Below are 19,475 nucleotides of genomic sequence, written 5' to 3' on the forward strand. Positions count from 1 at the left end.
CTTTGTATCTTTTAGCTCGGAATCACATCAAGTCAGTTTGTTGATTGGTCATATCCCCCAAACTGGCTAGCCTAATTTTTATATACTATATTGGTTATGTCTATTGAGAATATTTGATAAAATAGTACAAACAGTTTTTGATGATTAAAATAGAAATGTATATATGTTTGCATTTTATATCTCAAACAGATATGATTTTGAGTGTTTTATCACAACTGTGTGTAATTTATAGCTGAAAATCACATCAAACATTATTTTGCCAGGCAGAATATATTGTAGTCTTTCTGTATCAATGTTATATTTTATTTAAATATTATATTTTGGCAATGATGACCCCACACACTTCTCGGCGTGCTTTGGAGTGATCGTTCTTTGTAAATAGCTAAAGAGAATCAAGGTAAACGATACTCTTTGTGTGTGTCGTTTCCCATGAGTGTGACTGTCATGTCTTTAAAAATTACACAACTAAAGAAATATCCCATGTGACAGACCAAGAAGGATATAAGCTTAAAGCCTGACTTATGTGAGGCAGTCCATGTGTGAGGTGGTTGGGTGTGAGCTGTGGCCGATAGCAGCTCTTGAATGAATATTTCCCGTGAAGAACCTCAGGTAGTTGGGTCATTCTTACAGGGGTCCGTCCCTCCATCCATTGCTCAGTGCTGCGTAAGTTTGGAATCAGGGATGACTATTAGCTTTTGTGAGTCCATTAATTCTACTTCATTTCTCCACATCAGATGGGATCTTGACTATTTATATGGTCAACAAACAATTTGTATATTTGCTATAACGAGACACAACCTTTCTTATCTGTGTAGAAGAATTTAATCACAAAACCCACAGGATCAAACCGCATAGAGGCAAATTAACCATAAATTGCATTGAAGCGCACCAAAACAGACAAAATGGAAGTCAGGTCGTCTGTGTTTGCCTCATGGATTTTAATTTTTCAAGTTTTGGGAGCTGTCCTCTTCCTAAGGGGGTTTTTCCCAGAACATGTCAACTCTTCACCATTCAAGAGCAACCTCACAGACCTACCCGCAGAGCCACTGCCAGGTAAGTTTACCCGGATTGCTGCCATCGAAAAGCTGCCGAAACTCATGAAATGTGTCACTTGCAATACAGGGGGCTGTCTCAATTCATCTTACATCCCGCAGCCATTGTTCAAAAAGGTGATCATTATGTTAATCGATGCCATGCGGGCGGACTTTGTGTTCGGAGCCAGTGGTCAATTGAACATGCCATACACCACACACCTGATGGAGAGAGGCTCAACACTTAGCTTTGTGGCTAAAGCTAGAACTCCAACTGTCACCGCGCCCAGGCTCAAGGCAAGTAATAGCAGGGTTTCTCAACTGCCGTCAACCCGGGACCAGCATCTTTCTATTGGTGCAAAATCGAAATGCATTTTATAGAATTTGGATACACAAAATGTTGTATTAATATTTGGGTGAAAGGCAATCTCCAAGTTTCCACTTCTGACTGACGCTGGACTGTCAACCACAGAAAACAGTCATGTTTTTTTACCTTGTTTTTCATTGATTGATTGATTGATTGATTGATTGAAACCCTCCCACCTCACCCTAATGATGAGTCCCATTTAGTTTTGTGGTGCAACGTCTGTAAACACTACTATTTATAGAAAATGACAAAAAAATAACATATCCCTCCCCAGGCTCTCACCACTGGCAATATCCCGGTTTACATCGATGTGCTGATGAATCTAAATTCCCCAGCCGTACTTGATGACAATCTTATTTGGCAAGCCAACACAGCAGGGAAAAAAATTATCTTTTATGGAGATTGCACATGGTTGCACCTCTTCCCCGATCAATTCATGGAGTATGATGGTATAGCTGGCCCTGTGTCTGACTTCAGAGAGGTAAGTTTGTCTCTAAAAATATGCAAATGGTTATTTGTCTATGTGTACCCTGTGACTGGCTAGCGACCAGTTCAGGGTGTCCCTCGCCTGCTGCCCAAAGTCTGCTAGGATGAGCTTTTGTTTTTTGTTGTTTTTCAGTTTTTGGTTTTGTTTGTTGGTTTGTTGTATTTTCTTCTTGGAACATGCAGGTTGACAACAATGTCACCCGCCATTTGGATAGCACGCTCAAGAGAGATGACTGGGATATTCTGATCCTCCATTACCTTGGCATTGACCACATTGGTCATAGCTTCGGACCTCACAGTTCTTTCCTTCAAACCAAACTGTCGGAGATGGATGATGTTCTGAAGAAGATCCACAGTGCCCTCAATTCAAAGGTAAATGGGATCAATTTTGATAAAGAATGTAATCAGTGACAAACAAAATTCCGTGGCATGCTCCCCCCTTTCATAAAGCATTCGGAGTTCTCAAGTGCTCTTTTGGATGAATTGATAAAAATGACCAAAGACACCATCCACAATTCTGTTGTCAGAAAAATGGAAGGGAAGACTGACTGATTCACACATTTTCCCATTACTTATTTAATGGTAGAATAGTACCAATAAGGGCGGCTCGGTGGCGCACTGGGTAGCACGTCCGCCTCACAGTTTGGAGGGTGCGGGTTCGATTCCACCTCCGGCCCTCCCTGTGTGGAGTTTGCATGTTCTCCCCGGGCCCGCGTGGGTTTTCTCCGGGCACTCCGGTTTCCTCCCACATCCCAAAAACATGCTTGGTAGGCCGATTGAAGACTCCAAATTGTCCGTAGGTGTGAGTGCGAGTGCAACTGGTTGTTTGTCTCTGTGTGCCCTGCGATCGGCTGGCAACCGGTTCAGGGTGTCCCCCACCTACTGCCCGTTGACGGCTGGGATGGGCTCCAGCACTCCCGCGACCCCCGTGGGGACTAAGCGGTTCAGAAAATGGATGGATGGATAGTACCAATAAGACACGATATGATATATGATATGCCGGACAATGCAATGGATTCGATTAACGTCGTAAGCGTTGCCTCATACATATCAATGAGGCAACACTTAACAGCTTCAAAGATGTTTTCAGGTGAAGAACCATAGTTTGTGTTTTCACTTGGGAATTTGATGAATCCATGAAATTTAGAATTTTTCATCATTTTAGGAGGCAGGAAAATCTTTGCCCTATCTGTTAGTTCTGTGTGGGGACCATGGAATGTCAAACACCGGTAGCCACGGAGGATCCTCGGAAGGTGAAATCAATACGCCCCTGTTGCTCATAAGCCCTGTCTTTAAGAGGAAAGGTAAACAAGTTGGTCTTGGTTTTCATTTAAAGCGCTGATGGGTCCTATTGCTGGATCATGTGCAGCTGTTTTATTTCCCCAAAAAATCAAACAAGAGCGATTATTTGAATGTTTGTCCACTTTTGCTTGTTTTTTTTTAGTGGCGATGAAGAAGCCTGATGAAATTGACCAGGTTGACCTGACTCCCACCTTGGCCTTGTCTCTGGGCCTACCCATCTCTCAAAGCAGCGTAGGTTGTGTCATTCCAGGTGTTTTTGAAGGAGCCTCACTTCGAGACCAGCTGCGTTATCTACAGCTCAATGGTCATCAGCTAAGTTGCCTGCTCAAAGAAAAGTTTCCAGAGTATAGGAAAGGTAAATTAGACATTTCATTTAATATTTAACTAGAACGGGTGATATTGTTGATAAGTCGTTTTTTCATTATTTATATCTTAATTGTGAGCACAAAATCGAGAGTGTATTCAGAACAGAAAGTTTTTGTTATATGATCTGTACCTCTGAGTTGGACAAATATCAATTGGACTTTGATTGAACCAGACTTCAACTAATTCTGTTTGCATACAACTTTAGCCAACAGCATGAATTTCATCTTAAAGCCAATAATTCAGTTTTTCCTCTTAATATGCCAAATTCATAAACAATTTAAAAAATATATATATACTGCCTTTTTTCTAATCCAGATACAAAACTTGAAGAATATCATCTGGCAGAGAAAGCACATGGCAGATGGATGAAACTCTACCTGGAGAGAAACACATCAGAAGCTTTAGCCTACATGGGCAAGAAGGTCATGAAACAATATTTGGAGGCCCTGTCCACCATGAGCTCAGCCCTCAGAATACAGCTGAACAAAGATGACCTGTACTCCATGATTCTTGGATTGGTTTTGGTACTTCAGGTGAGTACCAAGGACATTCTTTCAAACATTCATTCCATGCACAAGCAATTTGTCGTTGATTTTAGCTGTTTCAAGAATGTGAAAAAAAAAACATTTACAACTTTGATGATTAAAAGTAAAAACAACACTTCTGTGGCAGTAAAGTGAATTTTACTCTGTTCTTTCCAAGCCCCTGTTGGCCTTGATATTGGCCATTCCTGAAGCCATGAGTGGCTCAGTAGCTGTGGACCTCGTCACCTCAGCCCTGTTCTCGTTACCTTTTTACCTCCTTTGCCTGCTCCTTGCGTCCACGCATGTGCTGATATGCACATCTGCTGATGTCTCCTGCTATTTTTGCAGTGTCTCCTGGAGTTTCGTGTTTGGTATTATTGCCTTTATTTCAGCATCGACTTGTTTTCTGCTCTCTCTGATGACCAGAAAATTGCCTTTGGGACCAAAGTTGAATGGCACGGTGAGTTGAGTCTTATGAATATCAAGTCAAAGTCAGGTTGAGTATCTTATGAGCAATGGATTTCTTTCTTTTCACAGTCACTGTTGAAGCAGATCAGTAGCAGAAAATGGTCAAAGTTGGACATATTGCTACTGGCAGGCACAGCCAGTCACATACTTAGTTTGGGGTCTGTTAGCTTTATAGAGGAGGAGCATCAAATCTGGTACTTCTTGCTCACCACCCTCTACTTCATAGTCTTCCAGGATGTGTGCGCTAAGTATTTCAGAAAAGAGAATGGCCCAGTTGAAGAAGACGAATATGAACTCCCTTATGAAGAACACCCTAAAGAAGAGATTTACTCTGAGAAGTGGCCAGCTTTGGCCACACCTCTCTTTCTTTTGGTCTGCTGTCGACTGCTGCGCTCCCTCAATCAGACGGGCGTGCAATGGGCTCATCTTCCTGATCTGGCCAAATGGCTTAACAGGTGGGATTGGCCAATATTGAAAAATTAAGTCAAAGGCGACGATGTAACCTCACTACTGTCTCAATTATTCTAATAACAAAACATTCATGTTTTTATCTGTGCATCTTTTTTTATTCCTAGCACTGAACACAAAGTGGTCCTCTCCTTGCTGTCCACTTTCTGTTTGGTTCTCATCTACTTCCTGGTTCAAAGATGGTGCTCGTTGGTGTCCAAGGTTGCTCTTGCACTTGGACTTTTGAGCATCTACTGCTATCGGGCAGCTGTCGGCAGTCTCTTGTTTCCCTGGCAACACTGTGGTCTGAATAAGTCCAAGTAAGTTTTATCACACTGGTTTAGAATGTAAATAGGAGTGGAATAAATTGGATATGCACCCTTAAGAATGACCCCCATCTGTCACTCTTTCTTTCAGGGGCATTTTGGAAGCACGCTTTGTATATGTGTTGGTTTTGAGTATCCTCTTTATGGGCACAAAGAACATGATACAATCCCAAATCAATATAGCTAATGCCAAATCGAAGAACAGGGGGCTATGGGAAATTTACAGTGGCCTGGTCTTATTGTTTTCACTGCTGTTTCGTGCCCACAACTTGCTAGTGTTGTGCTGCTGTCTGCTCATCCAAGCACTTATGGCTCAGTTCATCTGGAAGAAGCTCCACTATGATGCGGTCCAAATTACCATCATTCATTACTGGTTGGGACAGGGCTTCCATTACTTTCAGGTAGGAAAATATACAGTTCTTTCAAGGCCATCAGTGTGGGAGGACTGTGTCATGAGTGGAGGTTGTTGTCCTGGGAAGAACTCAGAGCTTGTTCTTCCTATTTGGTATATTGTGCCTTTTTTATTTTATATCTGTGATCTTGCAGGGTAATTCCAACAGCATTTCAACTATCGACATCTCAATCTGGTCTATTGGTTTTGACACCTATGCAGAAGTTCCAGCCATCATTTTAACAGCCCTTAATACATATGCAGGGCCACTGCTTTGGGCTTGCCACCTTGTCTGTTTCCTCAGCTCGGAGAAAAACAGGTGAGTGTTGAAATTGTGTCATGTAGCATTTTAAAAAAAATTATCTCATAGTGCTTTCGGTTACTTTACGTTCATAACACAATACAATGCAATAATCTTCTCCTCCACAGGAGTCCGGTTGCGGTCGGCCACGGTTGTTACTTTTGGGCTCTGCTCAGGTCGATGACGGCTGTAGCCTATATTGTTGTGGCGACTGGCATGCGCCACCATCCCTGGACATGGTCCGTCTTCTATCCAAAATTACTCTACGAGGCCATGCACCTACTTCTCATCACCGGCGCTAGTCTCATATTCAACGTTGTGTAGTAAAGCCACAAGTCTGCCACATCTTAGGGCAGTTTTTTGGAAAGAAAGAGGGTTTGCACTGATTTCTGAAAAGAAAGTCAAGTTATGAAAATGTTTTTGGAAATCTCTTAAGGGACAAAAACAAGTTTTGCTCCATCAAACTAAGTTGGGCCAGACTCGCCAAATTAAATCCAGGTTCGTACTAGAGCAGAAGTAGATTGGAATCGACTCCCTATTGTTTTTAAGTTTTTAAGTGATGGTGCATCATAATGGATCTTTTTCTTCTCGCCCTCGATTATCATTGTCATTAAAAGGATTGAATGGATTTTGGCAGTTAGCAAAATATTTGTTTTAAATCCCTTAATACATCTGTGTGTGTGTTTTTTTAGTTTCTTGTGCTGTTTTCTTTTGTTCTGAGTAATAATGCTCAGCTGTGACTAAAAAATGTTCATTTACTCCACAGGATCCTCGCAACACCCTGGCTAACAGCAGAACCCAGGGTGTTTCTGATTTGTGACATACTAGCTGAATAATAACCTGTGAGAGTTCATTTATCAAGTTCAAGTTTGCAAACACCCTTTGTTTATTGCTGTAAGTATAACAGCACAACAGAGAAGTAAAAACAGACTGAGATGGAGATAGGCTTCGTTGCCCATTCTGTTTAAAACTGTATTAATTATCACTCTTTAAGGACTTGCGCAAAGAAGTTGAGTGCAAGTTTTCATCATATCCAGGTTGTCTTTGGAAAACCAACGCATTCTGCCAGAAATGCTGCGGAGGTTGAAGAGGTGGGGGAGTCAGCCTGTCAATGCTCAGACCATATGCCGCACATTGCATTAAATTGGTGTGCATGGCAAGAAGGAAGTTGTGAGAAATGAGACGTACAAAATATTTTTCCACCAAAACTAAATATCTTTAATTACAGTTGCCTTTTTATAAGCACAATACATGCTGCATTGTACATCATTATCTTACTGGGTTTTTATCTATACAGACGAGAGTAAAAGAGGAAAGAAAGCTGAGACCATGACAGAAATTCACATTTACAGTATTTAATGATTAGTCTTGCAAGTCATGCAAAAGTTGCACACAGGTCTGTGGACACACCTAAGAATGACCCACCCGAATTGTGTGCATATTAGATGTGATTTCTTTCACTACCAAGAGAAGGAATGCATGCAACATAACCACAGGAATTCAATCTTGTGTCCTGCAGAGAAGTCAGAACATGTGGGAGAAATACCACTGCCCAAGTGTGAAGTCCAGTGACAAGGGGCAAGAAGAGTGTGGGGGAGTGTTAAAACCAGAGAGGGATGGTATTGATGTAAAGTAGGCCAACACACAATCCCAAATTATACTAAATATAGTATATACTAGTGTAACTGGATTTGAAATCCGAACCACAAGTTTTTCCCTTCGCAGTATTCCCCCTGGAGTCTAAAGGACTGCGGGGGAAATTAAAAACCGTCAGGTCAGGTGAGTTGTCAGGTTTTTCCAGCAGGGCAATGTTCTTCCCGGCCAGGAACTGTAGGATGCTCAGGGCAGTGTGAGCAAGCGCATAGTCATGGTGAACCAGTCACAGCTCTTGACTCTACTGGCCAGCAAAAGCAAGTGCCACAGGATCTCTATGCAAACGTGTAGGAACCAAGCACTGCTGCAAATAGCGCCCTGAAATAGTAGCCTACAAAAAACTAAGAAGTTCGTGTATCAATAGTTGAAATCATAAATATGCCAAAAACTGCAATCCCACATACAAGTGCAATTTAAATAGCATAGTAACTTGCGTGTTAAAGTTAAAACAATGTCTATCTCTAACAGTTTTGTTCTAATGCATTCTTTTTTTGATCGTGTAAGTGTATTCAATTAGATTTTATGATCACACACAAAAACATTTGCAGAAGATCATATATGACGATTTCACTTGATCGTAAAGAGCCGTCATTTGGAACGTGTGCTCTTAAATCAGGTCTTGTGAACAGGTGGAGCGGACCTCGACACGGCTCAGCGTCGTCACAAGACACCTCTCTGTCCCTTCGCTGAGGCGAGGAGGAGGTGCACGTTCTTCGCCATCGGCGCCTATTATAAACTCATTTTCGGTGTCGGTTGTTGCGCCGCCCGGTGCTTGTTTGTTTCAAGCGCTTGAGCGATCCATCGCAACGCGCCGGGCTCGATTGACACTGTCTGCTGATCTGCGTGCTGACTGCCCATCGCTCGCAATAACAAGGCTGCTCGCTAATTCCCCCTTCCAAAGAGCCTCCAAAAAAAGCCCACAGGGCAGGCAAGAATAAGGCGTCACGGTGCCAGCAGCCCGCTATGGCTTCGGGAGACCTTTACGAGGTGGGTTAAAGCCACGTCCACTCTATATTCTGTCATTTTGTCGATTATTGGAATTAGGAAGTAAAGGGGAAGGCGCCGCGTACTGTGCCTGTGTGAGGAGAAAAAAGAAAAGAAAAGCGGCGTTCTTTTAAGAAACGAAACTCGACAGTTAGTCGACTTTATGTCGCTCATGACACTGTTTGGGCTGTTTTCTGGTGGTTGTTGCGAGCATGTGAGGTGTATTGAACGGGCCGAAGTGCTTGGGGTGTCGCCGAGTTGGTAAAGTGACAGCGGACATGCTGTGCACGGCTGCTGACTGGAGGGATGGTCGCGGAGGTGCGCGCACATGCCGCGGGTATGAGCTCCTCATCACCGCAGTGACACACAGGCCCTTCGCCGGCTGGTGGTCACACAGCTCCGCATGAGTTTATATTTATCGGGTTGAGGTAGCAAAATACCTCCGGTTGATGATCATACACTTTAATGGGAAAATGCATGATTGTACCATTGGGCGCTTAATTGTCACTAGGGGTGCTGAAATGAAGGATATCGCTATTCTGTTTTTGTTCTCTTCAAACTTGACTTTTTACAACTTGAGAAAACACCTCTACCTATTGGCGAGTGTTTTATATATTATGTAAAAAGTACCGTGGTGCATTGAGATTGGAGTGACCCGACTGAGATATGTGCCATTGTTTTTAGGGTTGGGAAAACTCCACAAACTCGGACAGATGTGTCAACCATAAAATGTAGTTGACACAAAAATGTGTGCTTCAAAACTATAATAATGTTTCACATTATGGGGACTAAGCAAGATGCACTTCTCGTAATGCTCGATTACTTGTGCATGTTTTATTAAATGGCAGTGGTTAAACACACCACAGATGTCAGAAGCAAACTTCTAGAACCAGTTTGCATGCTCAAGTAGATAACGTTTATCTGGCTGCAGCAGTGTCATGCATCAAGTATTGATGAGTCAGAGCCATTTGTTTCACATTTGTTTTTGCAACAGCAGTTGAATTTTTGTATGAGCATGAATGTTATATAGGATGTAAACATTATCAATATCAAAAAGAGCATCAGTCACACATAGGATACTGCCTACCTCCTCTTGACAGTGACGGAATAATTACTTATAAAATGGAAATAGTATCATCCATGGCAAACTGTTAAGATCATATTTTAAGATTTACTCTGGTTTTCCAAGTGTAAAAACAAGTTAAGTACTTTTAACAGTACTATGTTATTGATGAGTTGCTTCATAGATGCATCTCTTAAAAATGGAAAAATAAAACATCTGAAGTGTCTTAAAGTGTGTATGATCATGATGTCATACATGACGGTAGTTAAAACTATGACAGTTTATTTTTTGGGAGGGCAAACCTTTTACGTTTTTCCTTAGAAGTTGATCGAATGCAACATGGAACCAGTCAACCATCTTGTACATCTAGAGAACTTGCACTAAACGTAATTGCTGCTGCTTGATGGTTAACAGTTGCAGTTAATACTGTTAAATTTAAAATGAAGTGGTCCCTGGCTTTCATAAAACATGCCATGACCAGTGATCAATATCTATTGATGTTCAGACAAGATCTTGATTCTTAAAAGATGTTAAAAATAGAAGCTGACACTCCAAGGCAAGTTTCAACAGCAGAGTTTAACTTGTACTGGTTCTGCAGGTTTTTTTATGTCCCAAATTGAGGCAAAGGTACTATCATTCTGACCGTCCATCCATCCATTTTCTGTACCGCTTTGTCCCCACGGGGGTCGCGGGCGTGCTGGAGCTTATCCCAGCGGTCATCAGGCAGTAGGCGGGGGACACCCTGAACCGGTTGCCAGCCAATCACAGGGCACACAGAGACAAACAACCATCCGCACTCACACTCACACCTAGGGGCAATTTGGAGTGCTCAATCGAGTGTTTTTTTTTTTTTTTTTTTTGCAAAATGTGTTTTACTAAAATACACAATGAAAATCCGGATCAATATTTTTAATATTTACTTTTTTAAACCCCCATTTTCTACCATTCTTTTGGGGCTAAATGCATATTCGAGATTTATCAACATTTCCTGAAGAATTGTTTGAGTTAATAACATGTCTTTTTCCTCCAATGCAATTCAGTTATATGCAGATTTTCACTGTTCGTGGGATGGCCTGGTCCCTATCCTCCGCAGATAGCGGGGGTGCATTGTCTTACAATTTTGAATGCAGCTCTACACGTCTGCAGTCTGGACAGGCTTCGTGAACCTTTGGAGCTGCATGGTGCAGGGAGACATGCACAACGCATTTAGCTTTAGAGGTGTAACGCTGAATCGAATAATCGACAACTAATCGATTATCAAATTAATTGATTATTTTTAATAATCAAGGCAAACAGTTGTCTTCTGTGTCCTCAGTGACATTCAAAATATCAAGTGTTGACTTTAATACAATACGCAGAAACATATTGTTTCGCCCAAAAAATGTCCACTCGCTCCTATCTAACAATTTAAAGGGACCGTTGATTGGACTGAACATTGGCAATTAATGTATGATAATATGATATAATGACTTTTATCTTCAGTATTTTGTAAGGGTCCGGTTTCATTGCTTATGAAATTATTTAATGGTATTATAAATTAATCAAATGTTCAAGTTCAACAGGTTTTGATTTTGGTCAAGAATTTAAGATATGTTGATGTGTACGCATGTGTGCGTGCGTGTGTTTCTATTTTTGCATCTGTTTGGTGATAAATTCTGAATACCTGTCACATTTATTGTATCTCAGATGGTGAGAGAACATCCATCCATCCATTTTCTGAACCGCTTAGTCCCCACGGGGGTCGCGGGAGTGCTGGAGCCTATCCCAGCCGTCAACGGGCAGTAGGCGAGGGACACCCTGAACCGGTTGCCAGCCGATCGCAGGGCACACAGAGACAAACAGCCATTTGCACTCGCACTCACACCTAGGGACAATTTGGAGTCTTCAATCGGCCTACCAAGCATGTTTTTGGGATGAGGGAGGAAACCGGAGTGCCCGGAGAAAACCCACGCGGGCCCGGGGAGAACATGCAAACTCCACACAGGGAGGGCCGGAGGTGGAATCGAACCCGCACCCTCCTAACTGTGAGGCGGACGTGCTACCCAGTGCGCCACCGAGCCGCCCGGTGAGAGAACAATGAGCCTCAAAAGAAAGGAAAGACAATTCCAGAAAAAACATATCTTTTCATCATTTATTCTCCTCACAAAGAAGGCAGTGATTTATTACGTTGCCTGAAACGAATCTCGATCACAGTTGGGGTTTGACAGGAACAGCAATTAAAGGAGCTTTGAACTGGGAGCATCAAGGAGTGACAAATAGCAGACCACAGAGTTCGAGTAACCACACTGTGCGTCAACAGGCCGCTTTTATTTTAGAACCCACCGACACAGACTGTGTTTCCTGAACTTCCTGCTTGTCATTCTCATGCTACGAAAGGCTACGGCCATTTCTCAATATGAAGAACACAAGTACAATGCATCTTTGGTTTAGGATGGCTGACAAGAGCAACATCGAGGTATTCCGTTCATTTCAGGAGATCGTAAGGGCGTAAGATCGGACAAGCGTGCTTATTGTGAAATGGCTCCAGACAGCTTTTGTGTCAGTATCTCCCCCTTGGTGGCAACAGAGGTCTTTAATAAAGTAAACCCAAAACAGGATTTTGCCAATATGTCTCATGAGAGTCAATATTGCAAGTGTGTGATTACAAATACATTGAGTCAATGTTCTGGTTAAGGCCCAAATTCTGATTTCAGAAACATTCGTAATATCAAAATATTTAGATGTACGCGAGCCATCAGAGTTACCCCCTGCATTTGAATAACCCAATTAAGGGATGTCATGATGCAAATTGTCATCTTCTGTCTCTTGTTTTCAGGTGGAGCATATTGTAGACAAGAGGCGGAATAAGAAGGGAAAATGGGAGTACCTGATTAGGTGGAAGGGCTATGGAAGTAAAGAAGACACTTGGGAGCCAGAGCACCACCTGCTGCATTGCGAGGAGTTCATTGATCGCTTCAATAGCATGCAGCTACATCAGCACAAACAGCCCAAAATTTCCAAAAGTGCTAACAATGGCCTCCCGGCAGCCACAGACAACCCCAGAGCTCGGTCTGAAGCACAAAAGAAGAAAAAAAACTGTGAGATGGCTGTCGGGGTTCGAGGAGGAACTCTTCTAGGGAGCGGGAGTAGAGGCTCAGGTTATGTTCATAAGCCGGGAAATGGAGGCATTGGGTCCGGCAAGCATCCGGTGCAGGTGAAAATTGGCAAAACCATGACATTCAAAACTCCTCCAATAGGAGCCTCTCGCTTTGTGGCCCAAGCGAGGGAACCTCATAGCGGACTCTTGAATGGCTATGCGGAGCCACACGTTTACAGGAGCACTTCAAGGTCACACAGAGCATCCTCCAACAAAGCTGATGGAGGTCTGGATGAAATAGTAACTACTGAATTGGGTAAGATTTGAAGAAATTCAACAGCATGGATTTTTTTTTTCTAATCCATTGAAAAAACAAAAATCAATAGGTAGCATTGTGTATATGCCAGTGGTAAGTTTGTGTGCCTGCTTGCGTATCTGCGTGGTCAATATGTTGGTCAAATCATATTTGCATGGCAACACCGAAGCTGTAGTCTCATTGGATGAGAAGATAAACAAATAAACTCAACGACAGCTAAGCCATGCTATAAAACGAATAATTTCTTACCATTTCATGTCATTTGTAAAATGTAAGTCTGTGCTTCTAGTATTGTTTGGATAATCAGAGAGGGCTTTAAAAACCCTTGTGTTCTTTTTTTTTTTTTTTGCATCACATAATTGGCATTGGAACAGGCAGTGTGGAGACTTATTAAATCCACTGCATGAAGTTCCTACCATGATTCTTTGCTGCAGTAGCTGATAACACTTTTGCATGTGGTCACAGTCCAGAACCCACACCATCTTGGTTAATCATTGATATACATTTCATAATGTCATCTCCGCTTGACAATTCAAATGCTTAAAATAGATTGCAAACCATTAAATGACGATTCATTCATTTGCACCAGCTAAAGCTGCTTGCTATCTCTGTTATCTCTAATGAGAAGTATCTTTGCTGTTCACCACAGCAGAGGGCTTTACCTTACAACAACATTTATATTCATTATATTAAAATAAGAACATATAAAATATAAATAGTATAAAATAGTGTCCTTGTGTCAATTGATTGCCGTGTGGTGTCCACATGCAACAAGCACCCCAAATAGATGACAATTTTTTTTCAATCCAGTCAACAACATCTTTGATTTTGTTGGTTTAGCGGGCCTCATGTCACCATTCAGGGACATAAGAATACCTTTAGAAATGTAAAATCTAAGGACTGCATCTGCACTGAGCAATTCTGAAATCACATCAGAAATCCACCCGATTAGAAATCTCCAGCTCCAAATTTAAGCTAGTGGCTAGCACACAGGCAGCTATTATTGATGCTAATCTCCTAATCCTTGAAAGACTCCTCTGCTCACCTCACTTAGTTCTCTCAGCGCCATCCATTAGCCCGCTACTCGTGACTGTGCAGGCCAATAAGACGGTCTCGGATTGTGCACACACACTTCCACAATGTCAATCGTGTGAATGCTCAAGTCCGATTGCCTGTGCTTAATATTTTAATTATTTAGTGCAAGCATTTATACTGGCTCTTCAAATTTAATTGAAATATAATTGTATGTTTTCTAGACTAAGTCAGTCTGTTTTGCCCCCCCATCAGACTCACCTCTGGCCAATGGCAAGATGCATTTGCACAGCTCAGTAAAACGCAAACTGGCAGAGGAGAAGTGCTACGTGTTTGACAAGCGGCTCAGGTACAACGTGCGACAGAACGAGAGCAACTGTCGATTTCGGGACATCGTAGTCCGGAAGGAGGACGGGTTCACACATGTTCTCCTCTCCAGCCAAACAACGGATAACAACGCTCTGACGCCAGAGGTAGAAACGACAATGTCTTCCCACACAAGAAATGAGGACCTACATGTTTTTTTTAACTTGTCACTTGTTACATTCAATATGAATGCAGACTTTTGTAAAATAGATCAATATTGTATTGTATTTAGCTCCATAACTCACCTTCCTTCCCTTTGTAGCATTTGCGCTCACTGTTGAGCCAATGCTTATTCTATTTTTTTCTCTTTTATGTGTTTGACAGTGTATTTACCTGTTACAATTTTAAAACAAAATATTGCTCACTGTATATTTTTGTACATCTCCACAAATTACTGATATTTGAAGTAACCATGATTTTCCATTTGATTAAGAGCAGTGCAGTATAAAACTCACTAAACCCTGGGAATACGTTTGCTCTAATTTTGGAAAGTATAGAGGGAGCTGATAAACTTGGCTCAGGCTTAGAAACTCTTTATCCACACACCAATTTTCCGAACTGCTTAAAATATCCTTTTATTAAAAACTCCTCATTTGACAAAGTTGTGAATTGATCCTCCTGGAACATTTAAATTCAAGCAGCAGTTCATTCCATTTCAAAACAAAATCAACATTCGCTTCTTTCCTTCCCCCAAACATTGAGGTTCTCTGGAGGTCGTTGCATAATATTTCCCGTTTACTATTTTTTTGCTGCTTCACTCATGGCAAGGAACATTTGGTCATTATTTGAGCAGGATTTTGAGTCACCTACTTTTGAGGCATAAAATTTCACCCAAAAACAATGACAAATATTAAACAATAATAAAAACAATAAAATATAGAAAGACCTACACATCCAAATATGGCCATTTAGTAATTTCTAGTTCATGATCATAAAAGGGGCGACCCATACTGATACCGAAAGTACCGATACCTTGAAATGAGGCTGGTATCGTCACCGATACCTGGTATTGGTACTTGGCCATCCCTAGTTAAAAATAATCAGGGATTTTACGGAAACTTTGACAGTTATGATATCATTAGTTTTTCTGACATTTCACATGTCCTTGCATTGCTTTTTAGATCATGAAGGAAGTGTGTCGGGCTCTGGGTAATGCAGCTGCCGACGACAGTAAACTGCTATTGCTCAGCTCTGTGGGGACTATCTTCTGTAGCGGGATAGAGCCATCCTACCTGATGGGCCGTCTGTCCACTGACCGCAGGAAGGAGAGCAGTCGCATTGCAGATGCCGTCAGGTAAGTTGGAAGGACTCCCACGGCTGCGGAGATTTCACTTTGTTTGACTCAGGCCAGTTTCAGGATGTCTTTTTATCCTGTTCATTTTATTTTCAATTAAAAAAAGAATTCATTCCTACTGCTTCTACCCATGACGTTATCCTTTCATTCAGTGCTTGAAAATGATCATCATTGATGAGGAGGGCAGGAATGTGGATGGCTAAATCAAAAATTGTTGTTGGGTAAATATTTCCTCAAATTTTACAACTCTGTACCTTATGCAGGGACTTTGTGTTGGCGTACATACGCTTCAAAAAACCCATCGTGGTGGCAATCAATGGGCCAGCCCTGGGCTTGGGGGCTTCCATCCTGCCCCTGTGTGATGTGGTGTGGGCCAGTGAGAGAGCCTGGTTCCAGACTCCTTGTGCGGCCCTCCACCTCACCCCCTCTGGCTGCTCCTCTTACACTTTCCCCCAAATCCTTGGTGTGGCTTTGGTGAGTCCAAGCAGATCCAGTTTACGTTGAAACTTCTCTCACTTTTTTTTTTTTTCTTGGTCAAATGGCAGGCCAATGAGATGCTGTTCTGTGGTCGAAAGCTGACAGCACAAGAAGCGTGCAATCGAGGTTTGGTGTCGCAGGTATTCTGGCCAACCACATTTAATCAGGAAGTGATGCTACGTGTGAAGGAGATGGCGTCGTGCAATGCTGTGGTGCGTACCGAGACAGAGCCACAAGGTCTTTGCTCTGGAAAAAAACCTAACAGACCTCCTTTCATTGCCCAAAAGGTTCTAGAAGAATCCAAATGCCTGGTCAGGAGCATCCTCCTACGTGTCCTGGAGGAAGTCAATGAAAAGGAGTGTCAGATGCTAAAGCAGCTGTGGTGTTCCACCAAAGGACTGGAGGCGCTCTTCAGCTACCTACACAACAAAGCATGTGAGAAATGACCTCAAACTAAAGACGCAGTTTAAATGTAGGCCTTTGTTTCCGTCCATCAGCAGAGAAGAAGCCCGGGATTGATTTTACTTCCAACAAATCCTACTCGATCAGGGTTTTAAAAGACATTATGGACCATTCAGATGATGCGTCCACTTCCAAAAGTGCAGTTTCATATGAACAGGGTCCTGATGGATATAAAGGGGGGAAGGGGTGTGAAATCCAGATTTAGGGGAGTGAAAAAAGATTGTCCGATTGCACTTGAAAAAGTGATGATAATATACATGAATGTGAATATACACACTTGAGTGTAAAAAGAGTTTAGAAAGTTAAGTGCTGTGGATAAATAAGATCTTTATTTTAGTTGCTTGCTGTTTTAAAGTGAAAACCAAAGTCGGCATGAGGACGCGGTTTATATATCCTTAACTTGTCCATTCCTCTCAGGCTACCTAAGATGTTCTTGTTGTTTTAGCAACTACACAAAACATGAGATTTGTCAACAAAATAATCCATTATTGGAAAGTCTGGTCATTGTATGGAATTGACACTGTTGACTCAGAACAACAACATGTCAGATCGTAGATGAAGTACTTCACTGTGACTATTCAGTGAACTAGTTAAGTGAAAGAAATTTTCAAATGGTGATTAAAACAAATATTTGCCAAATGTATTCTTCAATTCACACTCTTTTCAAAGGTTTCACACAAATAATGGTTTTCTTTCATAACTATTTATTTTAAGACACATAAATACTCAGATTTGAACATTAAGTTGGACATTGCATTTTATACACAAAATGTGTTGTTTTGTTCAAAAGAATTTCGATTTTAACCCAAATTGGGTTGGTTTTTAACCCTGCATTTTAAGCCTGGTGTCACCCCCTTCCCCCATTTTTTTTTTTTTTTTTATAATTTATAAAAACGTTTTTTCAGTCATGGATACAAACATGTACTGTACTTGGTACCAAAATATCCATGATTCCCAACTTGAAATTCACCACTAGCACATAAAACGTCAATGTATTTTGCATTAAAAAGGCAATATTTTGAATCTTGAATTTTGTGGCATCCAATTTTCCCTGGCCAGTGGTATTTTTGAAGAGTGAGATTTGAAGAGTACGACATGCTTGTCTCACGTTTTGAACAATTCTCAATCTATGCATTGTAATTAGCTGCGATACAATTTTCACGCTCAACAAAACAAGTCAACTTGATTTCTGCTTTAACATGTTCTTTTGTTTTTGTTCCTTGTTCTTTCCATGGGACAGATATAAAAAAAACACTAAGTGTAGTGAAAGCTTGTGTAAACGTAGTGTCTATAAATAAAATGAGAGTTTTAATGAATACACAGCATGACGTGTAAGTTCAACAATGGAAGGATTTGCACTGGATTCCATCCCTTTCTGCCACAGAAACATGTCCACATTGCTTAGCTTCCAGTTTTAAGTGGAGGTGTGAAACGTATGACGTATGTACAATCATTTTTATTGACAGTCTTTTTTCATTGATTGTCAAGGAATCAAATTGTGGTTCCACTAATTGTCAGTGATCAATGTTGTGTCGTCAAGAATTTCCGTATCAGCACGTGATGAGAAAAGAGAGGTTATATTTCAATGTTCGTCATGATTATTTTGTTTTACCAAAAATATGTGTAGAAGCTATTTTGTTAATTGATAACTAGAGAAAATGCAGTACATAGTACAGTTTTAGAACATGTAGACTGTTTGCATGTGAGATACTGTAAATTCTGTGAATGTGTGGCCTGTCCTTTTCTGGGTAAATTTTGTACCTGCATTGTAAGTAGCATTGGTGGATGTTTATTTTTGTATTTATTCAAGAAAAGGTGTGCTTTGGTTCTGAGACACCCTGACTCAAAGTAACTCTTTATTAATTAATCCTTTAAAATGGAGAAACTATTTAACAGAAAGCATTTGAAAAGTGGCTAGATTATTTACACATCAGGATAGGTCTGACTATAATTACTGAGAGCAAATGCGACTGTACATACAATAATGTAATGTTTACCGTTGAAATGAAGAATCTTTGTGAATTTGTCAAGGCATGTCGAATCATTTCATATATGATGTTTTATTGAAGTTTATTGAGAAAATTAATAATTTATGAGGCCATTGCAGATGAATGATAATGAAAAATAAATAACAGCATACTTCCACATAATAAAGATAAGGTAATACATGATTAGTGACTCATTTGTCTCACTTTTCATATTGAAATGCACCTGACCTTTGTGTTGTTGGTTCGGATGTTTTTGATTTTTACGGTCTTTCACAACCAGAACAGTCCAGTTGTGATTAAAGCTGGTTGTGAAGAAACAAATCCCATTGTCATTCTACTTCCCGTTGTCATCCAAATCACTCACCAAAAATGCTAGAAAGTTTCTTTGAATATGAACACACTTTATTTGAAAGAAATAACATGAATCAATGTGATTCGCCATCCATACATTGAGAGTGGAACAACTGCTTTTCACTGCCTAAATAAACCATCAGCAAAAATATATAGATGCACATTATGAAGAGGTGTTACTAATATTTCCTTCTCACTTAACTAAAGAAGAAAAAGATTAGCAGCAGCTCTCAGTAGGATGCATTGCAGTTTGAGATGACAAACAGGGGTAGTCACACATTTTGTTGTCGATCAAAAATGAGCCTATACACTGTGTGTGTGTGTGTGTGTGTGTGTGTGTGTGTGTGTGTGTGTGTGTGTGTGTGTGTGTGTGTGTGTGTGTGTGTGTGTGTGTGTGTGTGTGT

The 19,475-nt window shown here is 41.1% G+C and overlaps 2 protein-coding genes across 4 annotated transcripts; both read left to right on the plus strand.

Moving 5' to 3' along the window:
- The first annotated feature begins 794 nt into the window (after positions 1–794).
- On the plus strand, positions 795–6,372 carry LOC119120555 (GPI ethanolamine phosphate transferase 2-like). Of its 3 annotated transcripts, none has more exons than XM_037247552.1 (13): positions 795–1,053; positions 1,123–1,328; positions 1,673–1,879; positions 2,068–2,256; positions 3,050–3,188; positions 3,329–3,541; positions 3,868–4,085; positions 4,255–4,536; positions 4,614–4,999; positions 5,120–5,311; positions 5,409–5,718; positions 5,864–6,027; positions 6,138–6,372. In XM_037247552.1, exons 1-13 carry the CDS (start codon positions 903–905, stop codon positions 6,331–6,333), a joined length of 2,853 nt encoding a protein of 950 aa, XP_037103447.1. In that variant the 5' UTR covers positions 795–902; the 3' UTR covers positions 6,334–6,372. The 3 variants fall into 3 exon arrangements, with proteins under 3 accessions (XP_037103447.1, XP_037103448.1, XP_037103449.1); XM_037247553.1 differs by having other exon boundaries at positions 4,626–4,999; XM_037247554.1 differs by lacking the exon at positions 795–1,053 and having other exon boundaries at positions 1,179–1,328; positions 4,255–4,523; positions 4,637–4,999; positions 6,141–6,372.
- Positions 6,373–8,321: 1,949 nt separating this feature from the next.
- Positions 8,322–18,903, plus strand: LOC119120677 (chromodomain Y-like protein 2). The gene is made up of 7 exons (XM_037247777.1): positions 8,322–8,649; positions 12,525–13,101; positions 14,389–14,606; positions 15,621–15,793; positions 16,057–16,267; positions 16,339–16,482; positions 16,558–18,903. Exons 1-7 carry the CDS (start codon positions 8,626–8,628, stop codon positions 16,714–16,716), a joined length of 1,506 nt encoding a protein of 501 aa, XP_037103672.1. The 5' UTR covers positions 8,322–8,625; the 3' UTR covers positions 16,717–18,903.
- The last annotated feature ends 572 nt before the right edge of the window (positions 18,904–19,475 follow it).

Source organism: Syngnathus acus, chromosome 3 (assembly GCF_901709675.1).
Source record: "Syngnathus acus chromosome 3, fSynAcu1.2, whole genome shotgun sequence".
Classification (NCBI taxonomy): domain Eukaryota; kingdom Metazoa; phylum Chordata; class Actinopteri; order Syngnathiformes; family Syngnathidae; genus Syngnathus; species Syngnathus acus.

Excerpts from the sequence above, each read along its gene's own strand:
- LOC119120677 (XM_037247777.1), top strand. The coding sequence starts at position 8,626 with ATGGCTTCGGGAGACCTTTACGAG. Across the intron at positions 8,650-12,524 it reads CTTCGGGAGACCTTTACGAG|GTGGAGCATATTGTAGACAA; the intron begins GTGGGTTAAAGC and ends TCTTGTTTTCAG. Across the intron at positions 15,794-16,056 it reads CGCATTGCAGATGCCGTCAG|GGACTTTGTGTTGGCGTACA; the intron begins GTAAGTTGGAAG and ends TACCTTATGCAG.
- LOC119120555 (XM_037247552.1), top strand. The coding sequence starts at position 903 with ATGGAAGTCAGGTCGTCTGTGTTTGCCTCATGGATTTTAATTTTTCAA. Across the intron at positions 1,329-1,672 it reads TCACCGCGCCCAGGCTCAAG|GCTCTCACCACTGGCAATAT; the intron begins GCAAGTAATAGC and ends ATCCCTCCCCAG. Across the intron at positions 2,257-3,049 it reads ACAGTGCCCTCAATTCAAAG|GAGGCAGGAAAATCTTTGCC; the intron begins GTAAATGGGATC and ends TCATCATTTTAG.